The following is a 14,172-nucleotide window of genomic DNA, read 5'->3' on the forward strand; positions in this document are numbered from 1 at the left end:
TCAATTCTTCCACAATCATTCACTTGCTGTAATCGTCGTCTCCTTTAGCCTAGAAGGCACAATCGTAGGCCGTTAAACTCAAAGATTTCATTTCACTTTGAAATTGTATTAATCACAATTGTCTAGTCCATAGTAGTATTGTTTTTTTGCTACTTAGAGAGTGGCAAATATATGACATTTATGTATCACATATATCACAATTTTGCAAATTATGTACATACAGCATTATAAGGGAAAATATGATCGTTTCATCTCAATAACCAAAATAAATTCATATTATTGAATTGAAGGAACATTTACGAAAACATTGTATTAATTTACTGCTCAAAAATTTGAACTTCTTGTCTTTAAAAAACGCATTTTATGTAAAATTGAATGTTGTATTAGCTACTTTATTTTGCCTTGTTACAATTCAGTTAGGAAATTGATTTGTACTTAGCTTACATAATTTCGGTAATCACAAATTTTCTCCTCTGAATTCTCGATTTCTATCCAAAATTCTATATTTTTGAAAATTATATAATAACCTACTTGGGAGAAATACAGTTCCTATCCATCGCCGAATAGTAACATTAGTTGTTTGATGATGAATAATCATATTGATTGTACATGATGTGTGCACTGTTCTATATTGCTACGCATATCATAATTATTTTATTTTGTTTACAAAAATATTATCTGAAAACCAGTACAATAGAATATTGACATTTTCATCATGCATTCAATGCAGATGCCATTAGTTCTGAAAACCAGGAATTAAAGTCTATCCTTTATAAGGATCAAAATGTCACAATTTTTATGTTTTCTTTTGAAATAGATGCATAAATAAACTATCTGAGCCTGTCATAGTTATTAAGGACAGAAATAGCAATGTTGATGAGTTGTTAGCATTTATCAAATACGTATGCTCACGAGTTACCGAATAGAACTCGGATAGTAAGTGGTTTAATGTGTCAATGAAGTTTAAGGTCCTACAAAGTACAATACGTCAAAAATGAAGCTTCTTGGAGATTCAAAATAATTTGCAAGACGTACCCATCATATTGTTCTAAATCTATAAGGAGAAAGTATACACATTTTGCTATTTTATGGCTCGCAAATGGACCATTCTAAACTTAGCCAGATACAAATATTAGAAAACATTCTTAAGCTAAAGGAATGGTATAATGCATACAAAATAAAACTGCATAAATGAAACAAAACCAAGAAAATTAGATAATAATTCAAGAACTGATATAATTGAGTAAAAAGATACGACTAGATTGTAAGTTGTTTATAATTGAAATTGAAGCACATTTCGTATTTGAAAGTTATAGAAAATACCTTGTATTATGATTAGTCTTCTACGATATGTTTTCTCGGAATTAGATGATGATTCGGAATTTTCATTTCTGGGCTTTCTTCTTCTATCACTATTTAGCCCGCCACGTATGAAAGATGATGTCCCTCGTCGATCATACTATCTGACGAAAGGGAAGGAAGGAGGACTGTGAAAGAAGGGAGTAGCCTAGAACCATTATGTTAAGTACCATCTCAGCATTTGCCTGGTGCAAATGAGGGCAACCCAGGAAAAACCTCATTCAAGATGGCTGGCCTGATAAAACTCTTCTATACTCTTTTGACTTAGTGTCACCACCAGGAATTGAAGCCGGGACAGCTCGCACCGAAGTCGAGAGCGTTAGAGACTTCGCCACACTGGATCATTTCTCGATGCATGAATCCAAATTTCATGTTTCCAGATAAATGTATTCAGTAGCTTTTCTTTCCATATCCCTTGGTTCATTCTAGTAAGATTCCAGTAGCATTCTCCGTTTTTCTAGCTATGTTTGCCCGACATTGCGCTCTGCTTTGAATTTGCAATTTACAAATTGCTGTTTTTTTTTTCGAAAGCGCACGAGAATTGTATAATTATCTTCTATTAGTATCGACTATTAAATTGATGAACTCAAAGTTTTCTTTCACTTGTGGCACTGTTACATGAACAAATACATTGCAGTTTGTAACTAGCTTCTCTATAGCTTCGGGAATTCAATTTATCTTTCAAGTTACCAACACAGTAAAAGCGTATAAACATGACAATGAAATTTTACACTAAATGAATAAGAACAGCAGCAAACATTGCATAATGTAGTGAATTGTACAAATTAACTATGATAAAACTTTCGTAATTTGATACTTTTAGAAGGAAATATCTCAGATTTATGTTATTTTATATTTCAAAGAAATCCTAAACCAAAATCATAAATTAAATTCGTTTACGTTCATTACACACAGGAATATTAATACTACTTAACTAACAAGATTTGTTTACATTAATCATTTAAACAATTATTTTTATTGTTATAAACTATTATTTAATTTAAAATTCCATGTATTTAGCAATAACAAATACTAACAATTAAATTAATTCATCATTTGTGCAAAAACTTTAACCAATACAAATTGGAATTAAGTATAAATTTTCTTTATTATTATAATTTACAGAAAAATAATACAAATATGCTAACTTCGTTGTTGAGCATCCAGTAATTTAATCAACACCTAAATTCTCTATATCTTTGAAAATACTTGTATAGTTAATTTACTAAACTATTTATTTATGTTGCAGGAGAAATTTCCTTGTTTCTTAGAGTTGTACAATACTTCATAGCAATGAATACGTTCCAGTTACTTAAACCCCATAGGCCAATAAACGTGAATCGTGGTTACCAAATATTAATGAATGTCTATTATCCTGCATTTCCGTATGAAACGAGCCTTTTGTAGAAAATAAAGCTCGTAGGCGTGCGCAATAACGAGGGTGCGTTTAAAGGGAGCAGGCATGTCAGCGATGGCGGGTATACATATAAGGGAAGGTAGTGAATAGAAGATGATTTTGGCAATGATACGAATTTAAAGAGCATTTGTCATGATTTCATACTAGTAACGCTCGACATGTGTTCATAAAATACAGCTTCTGTACATTGTGCAGAACTATATTCCCGGTTGAAAATAACATCTAATAGTATCATCTTTCATATGCGCTCACTTATTTTATTCGTAGTAAAGCGCTTGTAATGATTTTACACTAGTAATCATATACATGTAAATCTAAAATACAACTATATCACTTTGCTTTAAATTTTGTTGCCTCCAGAAAATTGTTCCTTATAAATATGTCTTTTCATGTAAGGTATTCAATTTCACTACTAAATCTTAAAAAATGTAGTGAGCCTACACTACATCAGCAGCAGAAGTGTACCACGAACTATATGCACTTTTAATGTGTTCTTTTAGAGTTCTTCTTTAAAATATGTTAGTTCGTAATTGGAAAATATATTAGTCCTTCTAAAGGAGCGTAAATAATGTATGTCTTACCTTAAATTGCATGTAAATTAAATGGTTTTCATGTTATATAATTCAATTTTCTCAATAAATAATAACATAACAATTTGTCTCTTAGAAACGCAGTCTAGAGATCACTTAAATTAGAAATCACTTCTATGTTTTCCAATAAAATATATATTTTTTGAAACATGTGCATACAAAAGATGGTGAAAGGAAAGGTCAATAGTAGAAACACTTACTACCACTGCTTTAACTGGCACTTAATTTAGCATATTGTTTCCAGGTTAAACATATGACGTACACCATCTGATGACAAAATATTAGTAGAAATCTTGAGGTTAAAAGCAATCATCTTCTACTACCTGTTTGGATCACAGTTAAAAATCATTATACACACACAGTAAATAAGTACAATATCTGCACTCTATTGTAGCTTTAATCGCACATACTCATAGCCATACTAAATCATTCTTTGCGTTTACTATAGGGGTGAGTTATGGTCACTTGACACAAATTCACTGGCAATTCGCTTTTTCTTAATCAAATATGAACTATTATTCACGAATCACAAAATAATATATTGCAAATATCAATTACCTACTGTTACTCTACTCACCTGAAAGCTAAATTATTATCTGTGTCAAGCGACTTACTGCTCACGGTTTGAAGAGTAACTTTTAAAACATACCATAATTCTTCATTTGTAGTTTGTTAAATTAATAAAATACTTAATTATGTTGGATTCCATTAAATTAAATTTAAAATTCCTTCATAATAATAGATTTAAAGCATTAGAACAACATTACATTTTAATACATCACAAATAAAAAATACTGTAATCAATATCATGATTTCTATATTTTTAAATCTGTAAAGTTTTCATGTATGTCATTTAATGTCCATAAATGTACCAGAAAATAAATCTATTCACAAGATAACAAAACTCTAAAATTATTTATTGCTAATAATACATAACTTATTAAACTATATATATATATATATATATATATATATATATATATATATATATTGTGTGTGTGTGTTAATAACATTTTAATAATAATTCAACATACATTTTGAGATGCAATGTTGATTCAATAAATAACCGGATACATATTGTTGCGCAATGCTCATTAAGAGTATCAAACTAAGTTCATTACTACTTTTACACACTGCTCTACCTCTAGTTAAATGATTTTATATTGGTGCTTCACAAGGACTCTGATTTCTTAATAACATGCTTCTTGGAGCAAGTCTGTTACAAGTAATATACTGTCATTGGACTACCTTGTCATTCTGGAGGTCTAATCCATTTAATGTATCTTAAGGTGAGTCAAGTGTATGGAAATCTGAACCCAACTATTTTCTTCAGTGACAGAAAAAAGATGATGAATACCTGCCTTAGCGTTAGCTCCATACCGGATAGAAATTCATTTGCACACCTGATCACACATTTACACTCATTGAGACAAAAAGACCCACAGAAAGAACATAGGGAATGAAATGAACTTCGCGGGTTACTAGGTCACACAAATTTATTGTAACAATTACAATAAAGAATCAATCCGCTAATTGGTTTTGTTGTACGAGAGTATTTCGTATTGCATATCAATAAGCTGTAGTATTCCTTCGGGCATGGATATGGCTTGGAAGTAAGTCATAGAGACAGCATAACTTAGTCTGACACAATTAAGTCTATATCTGCTATAGCTGCGTTTCGAGGCAGTGGAACAATGATGGCATCCAAGCTGATTCCAATCGTGTTGAATTACAGAGAACTCAGGTGACCTCCCTGGCTAGAGAAGAACTTCAACATAACTTGCACAGTAGATAGGCATACATATCATAAGTAGGGTGGATCGAAAAAAAAACTTTCTTTTTTAGTTTCCGAGTTGCTATACCGCGGAAAAGCTGTGGTTAGCGATGACTTGAAAAATAAAAAAAAGTGTCTAAATCGGTTAATATCTTCCGATCGCGCAAAGCGTCTGGAAAATTTTAAAAAGCACGAAAAATGTAATGTTTTCGTACTTTTTATGAAAACAAAATACTCTCGTATTTTTAATTCTATAGTGATAAAACGTTACAACTAGTAATATTTAATAAGAAAAACACATGTTGTATGGTTTTAGGGAGTATCTTCCGATCGCGCACGTGTGAGAAACCTAACAAGATTCCTGTCATTGAGCGAAAATTCTTATATCTTCAGAGGAAGCATGGGTTAGGAAAAATTAGTGCTTTGGATCGGAAGGAGACATCAAAGTTGAAACGTAGGCTTGAAAGAAGAAGCTATACTTTAAATAGAAATAACCCTGATTGTTTACTTGAAGAAGGGCCAAGTTGTTCAGCCGAAGTGTGTTCTGAAATTGAACCTGAATACAAACCAAATGACTCTGAGAAAAACGAATCTCCATCTCCATGGCACATGAGAATTAAACTAGGAGCTAGAGCATTAACCTACAACCGATATGGAGTCAGTGACCGTGCAGGTTCTGCTATAGCACCTACTGTGCTAGAAGACTTTCGTATAATAACCAAAGCAGATACGTCTATGGTTATTGAAGTTGTAAAATAGAAGAGAAAGAAGCAAAATTAGAAGTGAATTCCAAAACAACAGTGAAAATGATTTAGATAAACTGCGTGGTCTTTATTTTGATGGAATAAAGGATGACACCTTGGTTATAGATAAGATTGAATCCAAACAATTTCGTCGTACATTACTCGCTCATCAAAGAACCTGGTTCTGTATACATTGGCCATGTGTCGCCGAGCTCTGGATCTGCTAAAGACATTGTGTCTTGCCTTAATGAACAAGGAATTTCAGTGGAAGACTTGGATATCATCGGTTGTGATGGTACTAATACAAATACTGGCTGGAAAAATGGTGTTATTCGTCATCTTGAGATCCATGTTGTGCGACCTCTGCAATGGCCTATTTGCCTTTTCGATTTCAATGAATTATCTTTGTGTCATCTTTTTCAACATTTGGATAGAATAACAGTTCGCCCCACAACATTTTCTGGACCAATTGGAAAGAATCTAAGCGGGTATGAGAAACTGCCAGTGATAGATTTTCAACCAATAGATTGTGTAATTCCAGAGGTTGACAGAAATTCTTTGAGTAAAGACCAGAGATATCTTTTAGATATATGTCAGGCGGTCAAAAGTGGCATATGTCCAAGTGATTTATCAATTCGTGATCCCGGACCACTTTCACATTCCAGATGGCTCACTTGTGCAAATAGAGTTCTCAGACTATACATAAGTGAAGCAAATCCTTCAAATGAGTTAAAAACCATAGTGACTTTCATTTTGAAATCTTACATGCCAGTGTGGTTTAAAATAAAAAACAGCAATACCTTCGTAAGTGGACCCATTCATGTATATAGAACAATTGAAACATCTCGATACTTGCCTGTCAATTTGAAGCAAGTTGTTTTCCCCGTTATTGAAAGGAACTCGTTCTTTGCCCACCCCGAAAATCTTTTAATAGCCATGATTTTTGATGAGAGGAAGCACATTAACGAACTACGGCTTAGAAGAGTGTTGAAAGCCAAGCAGTCTGATTCGAAAGGAAAAGCCATCAGAACCTTTCTTTCTCCGACTGTACATTTTGAAGCCTCAGATTAAATTTACATGATTGACTAGAGTGAAGCCAGGTATTCTTCTCCATCTCTTCTTTGAAAAGTTTCAAACGACGACATCAACTCTTTCATTCAACGAGGTGAAATACCAGATGGGAATATCAAGAAGTTCCCCTGCCATACGCAAGCCGTGGAGCGATGCGTGAAGCTAGTTACAGAAGCTTCGCTCAAAGTATGCGGATCCAAGTCAAGAGATGGCTACATCAGAACAACGTTGAAATCCAGATCTTTGATGCCTGACTTCAGAACAAAATCTGACTGTAAAATCGCTTCAATTTGGTAAGTCTTTCAAAAAAGGAAAACAAATGTAAATATGTAAATATTTTAAACAGTACACACTTTTTATGGCTGGGTGGATGGGAAGAGAGTGGGTGAAACGTGAAGTGCAGCCTCCTCCTCTGGGTTGTTTTTATATATAAAAACAAGCGAAGAGCTGCACATTTGTGTTAGCTTTGGAAATTATATATCATAACCCTGCAACTCGCTCATTAAAACATTAAACATTATAAAACATAAAACGCATGTTTATTACATCAGCACTATAAGGCATTAAAAATATCGCAGTTCATAATTTTTGATTAAAAAATATACGAACAACAGACATTTTTCTTAAACGTCATAGGCTTTGCGCGATCGGAAAATATTCTCTAAAATCATAAAACAACTATTTTTATTTTAATAAGGCATGTTGTAACGTTTTATCACTATAGCCTAAAAAATACGAGAGTATTTTATTTTAATAAAGAGTACGAGAAAATTAAATTTTTCGTGTTTTTAAAATTTTTCAGACGCTTTGCGCGATCGGAAGATATTAACCGATTTAGACACTTTTTTTTATTTTTCAAGTCATCACTAACCACAACTTTTCCGCGGTATAGCAAATCGGAAACTAGAAAAAAGTTTTTTTTTCGATCTACCCTAATCATAAGTGACCAAGTGCTGTTTGGTTAAAAGGTCAGCCGACAGTGTTCCCACAGGAGGGGTAACTCAAGCGGACACAGAATCTCACCCGTGTGTCATGTATCACTGTGTCATGAATACTCTAATGCTTACCAGAATTGACAACCACATGTGATGAAAGTCATACGACATCGTCATAAGTTATACATAGTCCTATGTTATTTCTTAAGTAAAAATGTTATAAATAAACAAAGGGTGTAATCTGATTAAGATAATTGAGAGGAATTAAAAAGAATGTAATTGAGAACATAATTATCAAATGACAATAATTTCACAATATCCCCTTGTGAATGAAAAATGCAGAGATGAAAAAGTGAGCTGGATATGTTTTTTTTTTCGACAAAAACGTTAGACTTTATATTTTGTTCAACTAAAAACATCCCATTAGCATAATCTTTCTGCTTAATCCGACAGGGTTCATCCCAAATATTTATAAAGTGAAATGTTTTAATGAGTTTAATCAATGTAACTACATACTGTCAACGGTTAAGCCATGTTAAAGAAAAAAATCAAAAGTCACTTGTGAATCGCAAGGGCGTCCTCCTGTTACAGCAAAACGTTGAACGGTTTGGGTACAAAACCTCGCGGCCAGAACCTCGCGGCGACAACCTCGCGGACCAAAACCTCGCCTGGCCAAAACCTCGCCTCCCAAAACCTCGCGGCCCAAAATCTCGCCATTCCGAAACCTCGCCTGGCCAAAACCTCGCGGGACAAAATCTCTCCAGACAAAAACCCCGCCTGGCCAAAACCTCGCCGCCCAAAACCTCGCGGGGCCAAAACCTCGCGGGTCAAAACCTCGCGCCCCAAAATCTCGCCTGACCAAAATGCAAATGTTCCAACAGATGATAAGGATGACGGTATAAAAGACGCGGTTTCAGAGAAGTATCACGGGTATTTGACCAAGTCCCGCGATACCATATGAAAATTCTATTTCTGTATTAGAGGATTTCAATGTGAAGGTAGGGCGACAGGATGTTTTTAAACTGGTTATAGGGAAAGAAAGTCTGCATAAGGAAAGTAATGACAACTAACGAGGTTAGTTTCGTGAACTTTGGAACATCCAAAAACTTAAAATTTTAACAAAAATCTAATAATATTTATGAAAGTATGAAATAATATATGAGTTTTTACGACGTCCCTTGATTATGTCCTATAGGTTAAAGGAGACGTAGATGACCAGGATGAAGGGAATGATCGAATAAAGAAAGTGGGAGGAAACGGGAATAACCCGAGAAAGCCCACGCACACGATGGTTTGTATATTATTATTATTATTATTATTATTATTATTATTATTATTATTATTATTATTTGTAATGTGGAATTGCATATTAGGAAACTCATTGGGTAAATTTTAAAGAAAAGTTTCATTCGCGGCGAGGTTTTGTCCCGGCGAGGTTTTGGCCCGGCGAGATTTTGTCCCGCGAGGTTTTGGGCGGCGAGGTTTTGGGCGGCGAGGTTTTGGGCGGCGAGGTTTTGGCCACGCGAGGTTTTGGCCCGGCGAGATTTTGGCCCGCGAGGTTTTGGCCGGTGAGATTTTGGGCGGCGATGTTTCGGCCGCGAGATTTTGTTTGTATACCTTCGAACACCACGTGGTTAGGATGATACCTAATACTATTGTGCGCCTTGGATGGGAAACGTTATTGCATGCGCTACACTATCTGGGTATTGCACCTTTCCATTATCGCCTGCTCCATTCATTGGACACTAATCTTAGAGAACGCCCAGACTGTAAATCCGAACTGTACTGACGACATGTGCAGTCGGAAGTAGTGGTTTTCCAGAGATTGAACTAAACTTGTACAACCATTAGGAATGGTATTATTCGTCATCTTATTTGATCAGGGAAGAGTCTGGCTAGTAAAACTGTTATCCGTATTAGCTGACCATTAATCAGACAACAGAAGAAATTTCGAACCATCAACAAAAGGACTACGGTTCATAAAATCTTCTGTAAAATTTTAATTGTTCTACTTTCGTTTTTCTTCTTCCAGTCTTAGGATTCGATTATTTTTAGGAAACGTGGGGTTTGATGCCGGGAAGGGTGAGAGAATTTCGATAACTGTACACACATTTGTCTCTTGGTCTCCTCAGCGATTGAGCTGACAGGGAAGGTCATATTCGCGTTTGTAGTTCCGCAGATGAAACAAAAGCTTAGATAACAACTGTTTACTTCGACGAAAAACTCGGTAAGAACACAATTCTTTCTCAAAATTACTTTGGCATGTATTTTCCGCCTACAGTTCGTCGTTCAACATCAGCTCATGAATCGATTTTACGAAATCATTGGCCGCTTTGGTCAGGGCTGTCCCTTTCGATCTCTAATCTTTGGTGATGTGATGAATTATGTCATAGCTGATGATTCTATTATGACTCTTGGGTATGAGAACAAAGGGTTGTTATGCCTTAAAATTCAGAATATTATGTGGATCAAGTTTGCTTTAATTTGATCAGGTTCATAAGAAGAAGAAAAATAAGTCACAAATTACGAAGCAAATTAAGAATTATTTTTCATTCTTTCCTCTAATTTCTGTACTACGACCTTGTTTATTGGTTTAGTAGTTGCATTTGCATCATTGAAGACATTGTCGTACTCATACAACAGATATTCACTCTTTCGATGAACTTTAACTCTTACTTAATAGTTTTTCCTAATTGGTTGTTTCTAATTTCAAAAAAGCTTCTGTCATTAGTCCAGTAAAACAACGTTTTAGATATTCGTCATTTAGGACAGATATTTTGGATTTTTAGGAAGGGAGCCTAATCAGATTCAGATGAAGAAGCTTATGATATTTGAGTTTTACGAAGCTTGTGAAGATGAAGCCATTTTTACATAATCGTTGTTCATAGTACGAATTCCATTTCTTTATCACTGCCTTCACACTCACCCATAAAACCCATTGTTTTGATTATTGATCCACATCCATATTTTCTAACAGAAGCGACATAATTTGATTGCGCATTGGCATCCTCTATCCATTTCGTGCTCGGTTTAAACGTTTTTTTTTTCAGAGTGAATCCTACGAACTTTGGATTAGTTTGTTTATCTATAAACACTATGAAAATATAACAGGGAAGTCAAATATATTTATAAAACTATAATAGAGACAAGTGATTCACAAATAACAGACGAAAAAGGTATTTTCGTAACGCATTTTTGACCAACAGAAGAAGTCTACAATGAATAAAGCGGAGAATCGGTACATATTTATATGTCTAATGCAGGTATTATGAGTGAATCTTGCAAGACCATGGAATGTTTTCCTGACAGCAAAGCATGAGCATAGCTGTATGAATCTTCCACCATTTCGACAAACAAACATAGAAAATCACAAGAAAACATAAGAGGCATGAAACTTGGCAAACATATTTATTTTAACTTTCATTTCGATTAATACCGCTAAAGACAGGGTTTGTACCAGGCGCTTCAAAGATTTCTTACCTCCTTGCCACTTGTTGCAATTATTCTAAGCAATAAGCCTATTTCTTCCTAAAAGCTACATAATACAAATTTGCGAACAAAATTACACTCACATTTGTCACTCTGCTCCTATTCCACCGAGAATGTATATGTTGAAACGGGATCTCAAATATGTTGTAGGAAAATAACATAGATATAAAACATAAAATATGGAACAGTTAACTCGTTGAATTTAATTTGACACGTGTTAGTACGTGCACATTATATCGACTACTTTATCCGCAAACCGTTGCAAGGTATCCAATGAAGCTTACAGTTTACTAGCAACATACGTACATTTTAGTGAGGTAGCAAACTCAAAATAACCTATCCTATGGATTTATTAACTCGCACTTTCGGGTAATAGTTTTGTAGTATTTATCTCTTGTAGTTTACAAGAAATTGATAGATGAAGATTTTTGAAGTTCTTGACTATATTATCTTACTCCTTCTTTCGAACCTACTACCTTGGGTTTCTTGAACTTCACTGCTATCACTGGAAGGTATACCACTACTTTCACATGGCATCACCTTCAGTTCAACTGACTGAAACAATGCTTCGGATCGTGCGTATGTGGAAGATAGCTGTTTTTAGTGAAAGTAATAGAAAAGGTCATAGTAGTAGTGCTCTAGGATTTAAAGAAAGTGGAGGAGATACAAGGGCAGTCATTCATTCACAAAGTCGCATCTTCGGAGGTAAGTGAGAGAGAAGGTGGGAGAGAGAAGCAAAGCGATATTTAGAAGAAAGACAAAGAACATGGTACAGGTCAGCAAAACTATAATAATACTCAGAAAAGGATAGAATCGGATATATCGGGAATATATGCACTGACATTCATGTGAGGATCTCAAATGTCCTGTCCTTTCCTGCTTTGATTCTATGACACTTGTTTTCATCTCTTTTCTGCAACTCGCATCTGTTTCCCTGTTACACTTCCCGTATCTTAAATGTGTCTTATTTCCTCTCTGTTTTCTGTCTGACTTGCTGACTCAGCTTGTGATTCCTGCTTTTTCTCTTCTACTTAAATGGACGCGCCGGAAAGGTATCCCTAATTGCACGGACAGAACGTTAATTTTTAAGACATCAAGATGAAACGCATACTAGAAGTTCGTAATGTGAAAAAAGCATTTGGCTGTGATAATGACAATGCTTCAGTGTTTCAGTAACATCAAATAACGACAGTCTGTACCTTGATTTATATTCTTATCATTGTAAGGTACAACAATTTAATATGAACTCTCTTATTAGTTTCTTGATGCTATGCTCATACAAAATACTTAAATGTCATTGACAGTAACAGAAGAATAAAATGAACATATAACAACAGTTACACTATACGTATTTTATTTTACCAGTATATTTCTTAATAGATCTTAATGGACTGTGTCTATATTTGTAATGACCTCTAATTATTCTAACTCATATTTTAATGTGTTATGGTAATAAAATTACATTAACACCCAGTTTAGTAATTGCATCTTCTTGAACTATACCTAACATTTTTACATTACTACATTACTCGATAGGGCATTACTATTATCCTTATGGACATCCTCCACCAATTACGACACCTAAGGCTGGGAAACCTACGAAAGGTAAGAATTTACAGTATAGAACTAACTCAACTAAAAAGGCATATAAGAGTAATATTTTCAGGTGCTTATAAGATACTATACAGTTATAAGGCCATTTAGGTTGCTAAATTTTTGGAAAATTTCTTAAGTATGAAGTGTGAGTCACATTGTTGTAGACAAGTGCAAAAATAAGCAATGGGAAATTTGAATATAATTCATGAGTCTGATTATACATTATCTAATAAAACTTATATTTTTTATTGAGATGTACTTTAAAAAGTTAAGTAAATTTGTAGAAATTGACCCCACCAAATTGATTAGTATAATATAATAATATTTTTTCTTTGAAACGAAACAAAAAATCACTTTCTAGTAATTTTTAAGTGGCCTTTCTCCTAGATGTAACAAATGAGACATTTTCTGAATTTTAAACTCTATTTGTTATACTTTGTAAAGATTGAAAATCAAATTAAAGTCTAATGTATTTGAATGTCTTCATGCATATTATTGATACAAAAATTTAGAATGTAAATTGAATGCAAAAGAAAGAAGGAAATCAAATTTTAAATTTTCTGTTGATTTTAAACAAAAGCTTTTATAATAACATACTAGAAATAAATCAGTGTTGCTTCCCTCAAGACCGAGGAATAAAGTTACGTTATTATTTTAGTACTTATCATTACAGGTGTTTCAAAAAATGAGAACTGATTTGAAACAAAATAGGTTTCCCAAGTTTCCATCTCCCTTATATATGTTTGTCGTGGCATTTATTAATTACGATTATGTTTTCCTTTAAGTCTTACTTCTAATACTTAAATATCAAACCAGATTTTTTGCAATTATCAATTATCCATAACCAGATAACTAAATACTATCCCTCACGCCGCCAAGCTCAAAATAATGATATAAACGATGAAGTGGAAGACCTAAGTGACCAACACTAGAAATTTTATTAAGTTTGTTCTTGTTGTCTTCTTTTCCTTTCACAACTTCTGTCACAGCTTCTATGTATCTATTTTGATTTGATAACATACTGTTAAGGTATACATTCAACACCAAATTTTACTTTCATAACAAAGTCTTATCAATATTGCATATCTCGCTACATATTTTCCTCGCAATATATCATTCTTTCACTCAGACTTTATGCACGGTTGTTACACTTCACAGCATTTACAATCTTTCTGTACCTCCTACATATTCATCCCTT

General features: G+C 34.0%; 1 protein-coding gene across 1 annotated transcript in view; it reads left to right on the forward strand.

Annotated features, from left to right (window-relative positions):
* LOC145683721 (uncharacterized) overlaps nucleotides 1–14,172 on the forward strand; it is a 118,152-nt gene that overhangs the window by 84,846 nt on the left and 19,134 nt on the right. The window contains exon 10 of the mRNA XM_081755193.1: nucleotides 12,915–12,983. Coding sequence (XP_081611319.1) covers nucleotides 12,915–12,983 — 69 coding nt within the window. The remainder of the gene's footprint in view (nucleotides 1–12,914; nucleotides 12,984–14,172) is intronic.

The sequence above is a fragment of the Thermobia domestica genome, chromosome 4 (assembly GCF_964235325.1).
Source record: "Thermobia domestica chromosome 4, izTheDome1.hap1.1, whole genome shotgun sequence".
In the NCBI taxonomy this organism is placed as follows: Eukaryota; Metazoa; Arthropoda; class Insecta; order Zygentoma; family Lepismatidae; genus Thermobia; species Thermobia domestica.